The sequence below is a fragment of the Eucyclogobius newberryi genome, unplaced genomic scaffold (genome assembly GCF_026437365.1).
Source record: "Eucyclogobius newberryi isolate DKJ021-1_F unplaced genomic scaffold, fEucNew1.0.hap1 SCAF_20, whole genome shotgun sequence".
In the NCBI taxonomy this organism is placed as follows: domain Eukaryota; kingdom Metazoa; phylum Chordata; class Actinopteri; order Gobiiformes; family Gobiidae; genus Eucyclogobius; species Eucyclogobius newberryi.
The window spans coordinates 23,982,927-23,994,611 of NW_027315835.1; the positions used below are offsets into that span (position 1 = coordinate 23,982,927).

An 11,685-nucleotide genomic window follows, 5' to 3' on the forward strand; every position below is an offset into this window, starting at 1 on the left:
TTTAATTCTTAAATATTATCCAGCCCCACAGAATAAAGTCATAATGAAAAAGATCAAAGTTCAAATAAATGATACAGCTAATATTCAGTGACATGTCATGCCAGTGTAAGTGACCAATTTGTCGACTTGACATTGAATTCTTTGAAGTCTGCACTTGATGTTGCAGCTGCATTAGGCCAAAACGTGCCTCCCCATGATACAATGAAGCTATGCATTCACATAAACAAAGAGTTAGAAAATTGGAAAGACCATTTCATCGCTCCCACACTGAAGAATCCCTAAAAGCATGGAAAAGCCAACTGTAGGAGACAGTTTGTGTGTGCCTGGCTGCTCCTCCGGGGGAGGAGCGGGGTGTCACGTGTTCCTGGGTGTGTGTGAGATGAGATGTTAAATTGAATGAGTTTGGGTCTGGGTAGCCGTAATTTTTGCTGACCGCCTTCATTTCGCCTTTTGATTTTGGTTTTCCTTTTTTATCAATTCACTAAAGCAATGCAATATTCTGGCCTCTGTGTTCACACCCGCTTATGTTACCGCTATTACCTTCGCACCATTGAATCATTACCTTAAACGCAATACGGATCCAGCATCTTTGTCTATTACTCTTAAGCGCGTCACAACGTAATAACGTTACAGGACCCAACCAGCTTCGCCCCTCAACGGCTCTACAGGAGCAGGTAGCCGCAATACCTACTATCCTATAAGCAGGCTCTGTGTAAGGCCCAAACCAGATACTATTCAAATCTAATAGAAGTCAACAAAAGTAACACTAGATTTCTTTTCAGCACTGTAGCCAGGCTAACAAACTCTCACAGTAGAGCCCTCAATCCCAGCTACTCTCAGCTCTGATGATTTCCTTCTATTTTTTTAACAATAAAATAAAAACAATTGGAGATAAATTAGATTTAATTAATCCCACTATTACCCGTGAACAAGCCCAAGCTGTTAAACTACTGTCCAGTATAAATCCATCAGTAACTCAATCAAGCAGAGATAACTTCAGCCATTATGTCCTCTAAAACCTCAACAAGCAGACTCCTCAAAGACATTCTATCCCTAATTATAGACTATATTCTTAATATAATAAATACTACGAAATACACTAGAAAGCGGTTATGTTCCACAGTCCTTCAAACATGCAGTTATTAAACAGGTTTTGAAAAAAACTAACCTAGATCCTGAACTATTGGTAAACTACAGATCTATTTCAAATCTTACCTTTGTTTCTAAAATCCTTGAAAGAGTTGAAGTTAAACTGCTTTGTCGCCATCTACAGGAAAATAACTTATTTGAGGTTTCCAGACAGGGTTCAGAGCCCACCCCAGCACTGAAACTGCACTAGTTAAAAGGAATAATAGAGGATTTTTCGCAGAGAGAACTCAAGCGACTGTTAGTCCTTTTTCTTTTTTAAATGTGCACACTCACCACTCATCCCCCACCCTCCTGTTGTTTCCAAGACTACTATCAAACCTCGTGCGGAAGCACGCAACAGCCTCGCTACAACACATGCGTTTGTTTATTAGCGCGACGGATTGCATCGCACCTCTAGTCTCCGCAGATTTCAGTCTCTTCTGAGCCAGCTCAAACTCCGTTTTTCGCTGTCGTCCTTTTGTGCTGTACACTGAAGGAACTCGCTAAACACACACCGGCATATCAACCACGCATGCGCAGCAATGGAAACGGTTTGCTGCTATCCTGGGAACAAGGCTGCAGGTGTGCAGTAGGACGCCGGGAATGATGGACATGTGGAATAACTACTCGGCTGTCCACGCCACGAGTAAAATCACAAATGATTTGTTATTAGCTGCTGACGATGGACTTTACTCAATCCTGCTTTTGTTGGACCTCAGCGAAGCGTTTGACACCATCGACCACAACATTCTACAGCAGAGGTTAAAATGTGATAGGTGTCAGAGGGACAGGCCTCAGGTGGTTTAACTACTATGCATCGGATAGGTACCAGTTTGTTAATGTAAACCAGACCTCCTCACCTTGCTCTAATGCAGGCATGTCCAAACTAGGGCCCGGGGGCCAAATGCGCCCCTCCAGCTTCCTGCTATGTTGGCCCAAACAACAAAAAGTAGTACTTTTACTGTGAAATTGGGAAAATTCAAGCATATTGATGTTATACCAACCTATTATTAATGTTCTAGGTCTAATTAAATTTGTGGAGGCTCATCGCAATTACGTCAAATGCAAAATTTCGAATGATTCACTTTGTCATTCAACAAATTTGACATTGTCAAGTTGTTTGTGGCCCTCTACCCCGTTGAAGTTTCAAAATGAGGCCCTTTGGTGAAAAAGGTTTGGACACCCCTGCTCTAAAGTAACCTACGGTGTGCCTCAGGGTTCACTACTCGGTCCAATTCTGTTTACTCTTTATATGCTGCTGTTAGGTACATTATCAGAAAGCATGGCATTAATTTCTACTGCTATACAGATGACACACAGCTATATTTATCCCGATGAAACCCGATCAGACCGATCAAGTAGACACTTAGTGCTTGTGTGAAGGATATAAAAAATCTGGATGACACTTAATCATCTGCTTCTTAACTCTGAAAAAACCGAGGTCATTGTACTAAGCCCTTAATGTCAACGAGACGCTTTAAGTGAGCAGATAGTCACACTGGACAATGTCAATGTAGCCTCCAGTTCTACTGTAGGAAATCTTGGAGTCTTATTTAAATAAAAAAATAAATTGATTTGATTTGATTTGATATTTGACCAGGAGCTCTCATTTAAAGCTCACATATATCAAGCCTGTAAAACAGCCCATTTCCATCTGCGCAATATAGCCAAAATCAGAAAAATCCTTCCTAAAAGCGATGCTGAATACGTATCCATGCATTTGTAATGTCTAGATTAGACTACTGTTCCTCCCTGCTCGCAGCGTGTCCTAAAAGCTCCATAAGAAGCTTTCAACTGGTCCAAAATGCAGCATGCAAGCAACAGAAACTAAAAGAAGAGGGCACATTAAGCCGGTGCTCGAGTCTCTTCACTGGCTCCCTGTCAAGCTTAGAATCAAATTTAAAATCCTACTCCTGACTTACAAAGCCATAAATGACATGGCGCCATCCTACCTCAAAGATGCTATGGTACAATATCATCCAATCAGAGCTCTACGCTCTCTAAATGCTGGCCTTCTGGTGGTCCCATGTGTCTCTAAAAGCACAGTAGGAGGTAGAGCATTTAACTACCAAACTCCTGTATTATGGAATTAGCTCCCTGTCCATGTTAAAGAGGCTGACACAGTCTCTTCATTTAAGACCAGGCTTATTATTATCACATTTTTTTTAGTATCACCGACAACTCAAAATAGCATTAAATGAAGGCCGTGGCTGCAGAGCCGCGGCGCGGTCAAATAGCCCAGCAGTTTCGGGAGCCGCGGCACGGCCATATAGCCTCATGGCTGACCCTAACCCTAAAACCTTAACCCTAACCCTGACCCTAAACCTAACCCGGCGCGGTCTAACTCGGTGCGGTTAAATAGCCCAGTAGTTTCAGGAGCCGCGGCACAAAATAGCCTATCAGTTTCGGCCGCGCGCCGCGGCTCTGTAGACACTCCCTTAAATGAAGTATAAAAAGCGGTATTAAGTCAAAAGATAAGAGCGCGTGAAGCAATTTTTAGCCAAAATCCTACGGGAGTCATTTATTTTGGAAAGAATTGTACAGATGTTATGTGCATATGCGCGATGCATCATGGGTATTTAAAATGGCGACACCAAAGTGGCCAGCAGGGCCGGCGCTCAGCGCTCTATGGGCCAGTGTTTTGCATAACCGTACTATCTGGAGTCCATATCGTCTTGAAAAAATATGCAAGTGGTGATCGGGATGATACAGTTGGAGATATACTAAACAGACACCTGCCCGACAAAATATGTGACCACGATGTCATGGAAATCACCTGCAGCAGCACCGATGACACCCTCTGGACTCCTCCAAAGTTTGTACTCAGAGACTTTGGAGCCACATTCATCAAATGTGACATTTATATTTTTCCTTCCTTAGGCCCCAGTTATTTTATTACTTGGTTTACGGATTTTTAAATGAAATATATTGAACACGCAGACAAAATATAAATACAATTTCAATTTCAGAAGATTTTTTTTTCATAAAACATTAATCTAATAATTCAAGGAAATATGGTGACAGGCAGGACAAATATAAATGTAAATGAATAGAAACATTGCTAGATTAATTGAATAGCAAAAGAAAACGTTATTTAACATTGTTAACATAAAGCTTTTGTCACTTGTAAACTTACAGTGGGAAGATGAATCAGTTCAACACAAGTGGGTTGTTACACTGAACAATATATCACACAAGAAGGGGGAAAATATGGTGTCTAAAAAGTACTATTTTATCAAAACGTTACTCAAGTAACTTCTACCCATCTCTCCTTAAAATTGCATTAACTTAACATACAAATCAGACGTCAGGTCCAGACGGTTCATTTTACAGGTACTTTTACTTGAATAGTTGTTTCTCCAAATCAACCTTTACTTTAGTCAGTTCTTCTATTTGAGTAATATTATTTTGAAACAACAATTTTGTCAACTCCACCCATGTCTGGTGTTAAGTTTGACTTACCCCAGCAGCAAAGCCTAAACTTCCGTCCAATATTCGTTTCTAAAAAAAGACACAGAAGAAGATCAAGTGTCAGATCAATAGCTTCAACCTCACACTGTGCAACATGGACGTCTTCAGTAAACTGGAAAAAAGCAAGATCATGGCAGTCAAAAATTGGTTAGAATGGTAAGCTCTAATAAATTCACTCAACAAAATGCCAAGTATGACAGTAGGGTTAGTAGTGCTATGAAAATAACAGAGTGACTGATGCTGCTGGATATGATGAGTGTGAGTAAGAGTAAGCTTATGATAGTATATTTGTACTGACTTTCTGCTGATATATTTGATTGAAGGCGGTATGGACGATTTTTCTGCGATTTGAGAACGCAGGCGGAAGTGCGCATGCGCACTCCCCCGTGCGGACCGATACAACACACACGTGCGTTTGTTCATTAGCGCAACGGAGCGCATCGCATCGCTCGTCTCCCGTAGATTTCTGTCCACTTCTGCATCAGCTCGAACCGTCTTTCTCCGTCTTCATTTTGCCCCGTACACTGAGGGAACTATATTATGATAGATCCATGCGCTTAGGCACGCGGAAACGTCGGCACGACCCGCAGGCGGCTGCAGGTGAGCGATAGGTGCGTTTTATGATTGATACGTGGCAGGACAAATGATTTATCCACGCCACGAGGAAATATGATAAAAAATTTGCTGAAAAAAATCGTCCATACCACCTTTAAGAAAGGTAAATCCAATTTAATATTTTTTAACCACACAAAAAATATCCAGTCATGGAGGTAACATCTTAACTCAAAGACTGTCATAAAAGGGAGACTACTATATCGGCATAGCTCCTGTTGCACAGACTGGCGATATCTGCTCCCAGTATCAGTATTGGCCGTTATCAACCAATTTCCACCAATAAATGTATTGAACAATATTTGAAAAATCTGCCAATATTTGGCTGCAATTTTTATTTATTTATTCAGAATCAGAAAAAGGTTTATTGCCAAAGAACAAAATTCACAAACATAGGAACTTGCTATGGTGATTCGGTGCAACATGAAACAATGAACAATGATAAAACAACGTATATACAATGAAAAAGGGTAGAAAAACATTATTAAAGAAAAACAAAATAAATCTACTATAGGATGAAAAAAATAGGCTTACTGTGTACACAAAATGTACAGTTAAATGAATTTACATTTATATACCAGTAGTACATTTATAAATGGACTAAAGAGTGAAAATTAAAATTGAAAAAAGACAAATAAGACAAAATATGTCTCTGTGTTCATAATCATGCCACACATTATTTTATATTCCAGATAAATATTATTATACATCATTACAATATTATTCTACAAAAAGTGAAAAAATAATGTGTGATTTTTACTTCACCTTGAGATAGAGTTGTGGGCCATGCTATAAATTTTAAGAATGGAATACTGGTATCAGAATATATCGGTCAACTCACCAATATTTTAGTAGTCAACAATTCAGTTATTTTTTCAAATGGTCGACTAGATTTTTTTAATGTTTATATGAATATTTGTTAAAGCTGTAATATGCCAAGTTCCTTTCCATCACAAGAAAATGAATCCCTCTTACTTAATTTTGTTGTCCATATAATAAAACCTATTTTCATAGTAAATGGCGCATATTCTGTTTGTAGAGAAAACCAATAACAAATATTCAAATAGTCAGAAATGATTTTTCTTGTCAACTAGTAACAGTAGCAGGGAATTGAAGAGAATCTTTATTTGTCCTTTATTTGAGGACAGGCTCAGTTTATTGAGTCATCTGGACCTCCAAAATAGGTAGCATTCACATGACATCACAACATTCATCCATCCATTTTCTACCGCTTGTTCCCTTTCGGGGTCGCGGGTGACTGGAGCCTATCCCAGTGACTTCGGGCCTTAGGCGGGGTACACCCTGGACAGTGGCCAACTTGTCGCAGGGTTAACACAGAGACATGGACATTACAGACAGTTCACTGTCACATTCATTCACTAGGGCCAATTTAGAGTCACCAATTTTGCCTAACACATGCATGTCTTTGGATGGTGGTGGTGGGAGGAAGCCGGAGAACCCGGACAGAACCCACGGTAACACGAGGAGGACATGCAGACTCCACCCAGAGAGATCATGTGATGTTGGTCTGGTCCAGGAATCGAACCCATGATCTCCTTCTTAGGAGGCATGAGCGCTAACCGCCTTTGCCACCGTGCACCCCATCACAACATTCCATCAGCCAATAATATTTAATACAGATAGTGGGCATCTAAAATTAAGGGGATCAAGCTTTATCTGTGGCGAGGCCCAGGCTTTGGAACAGCCGGACTCTGCATGTTAGATCTGCAGATCTTTTAACTTAACGTTTTAATTAAAGATGACTCATTATTTTGTATTCACTATCTATATTATTAATTGATTGTATCTGTTGCACATTTCTGTATAGCAATATGGGCTTTTAAAGTTGAAAGTGTGTTTTATAAAGAAACTTTCACATTGACAATGACATTCATTTAGTCCAATAATTATCTATGGTATGTGTGAGAACTAACTGTGCTTGTCTGCTGCCGTACCTGCCGACCGGAAAAGACAAAGACCAGAGCAGCTCCGGCGGCGGTCAGACCCCATGTGAACAAGGTTCCCAGCAGGGCCTGGGTCACAGGGCCGTAGCCTTCCAGCATGGTGCCACTCCTGCCACACAGAACACACAAACCCCATACAGCGAATCCACATCAGACCTATCTGTGCTCATTCCGGAAAAGACTAATCAAATCGAACAAGGAATCAATTGGGTACAGTAACTTCAATTTGCACTGCCCCGTGACTGACTACATGTGTCTACAATTGACAAGTGTCAACAAGGATGCTGAGAACAGTGGAATACACAGGCAGCTGTAGAGCAACCACATGTTTTATTAACATTTGTCTTCTGCTGGTTAGTACTATGTGTGTTCACGCCAGATGTAAACAAGATTAAAACCCATGTATTATAGATACATACAGGAAATATACTTGGCTATCCACCCATGTTTAAAGTGGGACTATGGTTATTTTATTTTCCAGCTGTCACCTGGTACGAAATTATTATAGTAAAATATGCAACAACTAACAATTATGTTAGCAGCCGACTAGTCGGCAGTCATTTTTAAAATGAGTCAAATAGTCAGTCAATTTTTTACTATGGCTCTTAGATAAAGAATATTTACGAATAATGTGTATTGTTTATAAAGAAATTACAAAATTGTTTGTTCTATTTCGCTGTCTCTGTGATAAAACGTATGTTTGCATGTTTAGGGTGTGTATAGTCCAGATAATGATTACGATTCTAAAATTATAATTATTAGGGATAATTGGTGTGACCCTATGATATACATGAAAGTAAAAGTTGTAACGCTTCAGCCTCGAGTAAGTAGCCTACCGGTAATATTTTACGTCGTGTTTGAAGAATCCATAAACCTACGTACGTAATATATCCGTCAAACGTCCCCCTCGTAAGTAAACTTTAGGATGCTGCCTTCTGCCTGTTGTTGTGTGAATTAAAACAGCTAAATTCTCAATCGGATCATTTCAAACTAGTCGCTAACCCCACAATAGCTCGATGTTGCGTCTTTTCGGTCACGTTTAGACTTCTGCAGAGGAAGGATAAGTTATAGTTTGTGGATTTTTTTTACTCACTTATTTCCAGCGGCACTGCAGCAGCTGCTCTATTTACTTCCTACTTCCCGGTCCAGTCTCGCCCCCTTTGTGAGCTGATTGGCTGAGGGAGAAGCAGCGTCGGTTAGTGTCTTCAATAGTCTAATTATAATATGAAAGTACATTTCTATTGTGACTGTATTTGGCTTATAAATAATTCAGCATTAAATAAATAAATAAGTACATACACCAATAGTGTATGCATTTGATGCATGCAAATAGCATTACTACTTGTCTGTTTGTGATCACCTTACTTCTTATCTCTTTTTTTCTTTAAAATGTTTTTGTCATTACTCTCTCAAGACCATTTTTAAAACTAACATACTGCCATATGAATAAATTATAACAGATACATTCATTACATCTGTTATATAAATGCATAATATTAAATAAAAATACATACTGAAACATAATTATGGAAGTAATAATGGTGATGTTAATGGTAATAATGTCGCTCTTGTTCTTGTTTAAAACAATTTTGCGTACCTAGTTTTGACCTTTTGTTCCCTAATTTTGTCATGTTTTAGCCTTGTTTTGCATTCAGGTGGAACTCGGCAGGCCAAATATGTAGTTTGGTGGAACTTGTGAAAAGTTTGAGAACCAATGTTCTAATCCAAACCATCAAATCATACAAATAAACTAATCCATTGAGAAAACAACAACACAACAATTACGTTTTAAATCTGATCTATACAGCAATCTTAATGCAGAGAAATATATTGGCATATATGTTTTATCATCAATGCCCATCAGTTTATAGATTTTGGAATTTGGAACTTTCAGATGTTTATGCCCAAAAAATTGTCTGTATTGGCTTATCTGTTAGAAAACTTCAGTCAATGTAGAAAATAACTATATATTTCAAAACCTCATACTTTATTGTTGATGTCATTCAAAAAAATAAATTTTGGGGAAAATCAAACACCATTGATATAAAGTGCAATAAAATAAATGAAATAAGGAAACATTTTAACTGCAGCATAAATGCAGAGGTGGCCAAAGTACAGCAAGTACTGGAGTAATTTTTGACCAAGTGTTGGTCAAATATTACTCCACTAGATGTAATGTAGCTATAAACATTCATTAAGTGCAGATGTATTCGCTGTAGAAATAACTTAAGTATTGAGAGTACATTTTTATTATTCATTTAACTTTGCAACTTAAACAAATAATACAAATACAGCAAGTTACTTGTATCCTGTTCAATCCAACCTGTTCAACTAGTATGGATGTAAATATTAGCTTAGAAAGACAAGAGCATGTTTTGTAGAAATGAGTACTGGAACATTAAATGAGTACAACCTGTAAAGAGAGACACTTTCTTTGTCCTGAGTCTGCAACAGCACATATGCACCAAATCATTCTCTGTAGTGAGACATATTATGCAATTTTATTTTAACAGTGTTTCGTCATAATTAGTTTCCACAGAGTTGTATTTTGATTGCTTCTTTCATGTTTGAGAAATTGTATTGAAACTGAGGCTCGAGTGCTCAGAAAAGTCCTGTTTTCACCTACTCCCTATCCCTGTCCACATCCCTGTACTTACAGTAGCTTGCAATAGTATTCGTACCTTTGGAACTTTTCCACATTTTGTCAAGTCACGACGACAAACTTAAATAAATTGTATTGAAATGTTTTTTTGTGAAAGAGCAACACAAAGTGGCACACAATTGTTAAGTGGAAGGAAAATGATGCATGATATCCAGATTTTTTTTTTTTTAATGAACAGTGTGCCGTGCAAAATTATTCAGGCCCCCTGAGTCAATACAAGTAATATAATTACTCTACACGTACAGCTGCAAGTCTCTGGGGGTATGTCTCTACCAACTTTGCACTCCTACAGACTGAAATGTTCTTCTTTGCAAAACAGCTCAAGATCAGTCAGATTTGTTAGATAGCATTTGTAAACAAATAAACAGCGCAAAACAGAATTACCAGAGATAATGAAAAAACAAAACAACTATCAAAAACAAATAAAAACGCAATAATCAAATCACGTCATATTTTAAAGTGCTCGGTTAAAAGTTGACAAGAGTAAAGGAGTAAGTGTGTCTTCTGAGCTCTGTAACTCTCCGAGGTGAACCCATCTCTCCCTGAAGACCCACAGTTAATCAAACCTTTGATTGCACCCTGCATCTTCAACACTGTTTTTTCAGCTCCTAATTTTCTATTTTGCTCCTCTGGCACAACAGGCAAACCGAGGGCTATCAGGACTCCCCGATAGCTATGGCTATCATTCTTCCTCTCAAGACTGCTTAAGAAGCATCCCAGAGGATGGGCGGGGATGTTTCCCCAGTGTCATTTTCCTCCAGATACTGTAAGTCTTCGTCTTTCCTCCAAGTCTACAGTAATGCAGATAGGAGCACGATCACTCCATTGTGCCTACATCTGCCTCTGTGCCCACGTTGTAACATAAGATATAACATGAAATGTCTAAGAAATACAAGAAGAAAAAATGTCAAAGTTTATTTATAAAGCACGCTTGCAACTTTAAAAGCCTGAAGAACTGTACAGGAAAGTGCAATAATATACAGATACAATCAATTAAGATACACATGAAGTTAATAAACAATGATGACTCAGCTCAGTTTGTGTTTAAGGGCAGAGAGAAAATATACGTTTTTAACAAAGATTTAAACTGCTTTAGTGTCTCAGCAGATCTAACATGCAGAGGCAGGCTGTTCCAGAAAATGTATTATCAAACTCATCGGAGAGAATTTTTTACACTGTTTGGCATGAGCTCTCTTTTTTGCAGTTTGTTTTTCTATTGTGTTTGGTTTTTGTGGTTTCTATGTTTGTGTGTTATGTTCGACCATAGAAAAAGAGAATTACAAGATTGATTATACAATGGCATCTGAAAGGTTATAAGTAGCATATTTTAATGTTAATGGCTTATTGGGTCCAATTAAGTGGTCTAAGGTAAGGTGTTATAGCATTTTGTTATAACAGACTTTGCTATTTCTCATACAGGGGCAAACATAAGAGGGGAGTGGCCATATTGATCTCAAGCAGAATAGCTTTTGAACAGAGTTTTGAACATAAAGATAACAATGGGAGATTTGTACTGGTTCAAAGATTAATATCTTTGACCAGTTTCTTTATTGGAAGTATGTACAGTATATGCTCCACCAGGAAGCAAACTCACTTTCTTTTATTTAACAACATACAAACAAACACAATGAAAAATAAAACAAGACCAGAGATCGAAATGAGATGAAATAGAATTAAAAAAAAACAGTAGTTTATAGTTTCAATGCTTTGACTGAGACTTGGATTTTTCAAGATCTTTTTTAGAGTAATAAAAAGACGGGTATAATTTTTCTCCAGAACTGCTGATAGATCTCTGTGGAGTACCACATCTAAATATCTAAGCGATTCTGTTTGTCATTTAAATGGTAG

General features: G+C 38.3%; 1 protein-coding gene across 2 annotated transcripts in view; it reads right to left on the reverse strand.

Moving 5' to 3' along the window:
* The window catches only part of LOC140369095 (zinc transporter ZIP11-like), a 117,749-nt gene extending 109,426 nt beyond the window's left edge, over nt 1–8,323 (reverse strand). Inside the window, exons 1-3 of one of the 2 annotated variants that reach the window (XM_072456338.1) lie at nt 8,269–8,323; nt 7,167–7,284; nt 4,591–4,629 (exon numbers count right to left, since the gene is read on the reverse strand). In XM_072456338.1, the coding sequence (XP_072312439.1) occupies nt 4,591–4,629; nt 7,167–7,274 (147 nt within the window). In that variant the 5' untranslated portion in view covers nt 7,275–7,284; nt 8,269–8,323. Of the gene's footprint in view, nt 1–4,590; nt 4,630–7,166; nt 7,285–8,011; nt 8,203–8,268 lie in introns of those variants that run through there. The other variant, XM_072456339.1, reaches the window with a different exon arrangement.
* Between the last annotated feature and the right edge of the window lie 3,362 nt (nt 8,324–11,685).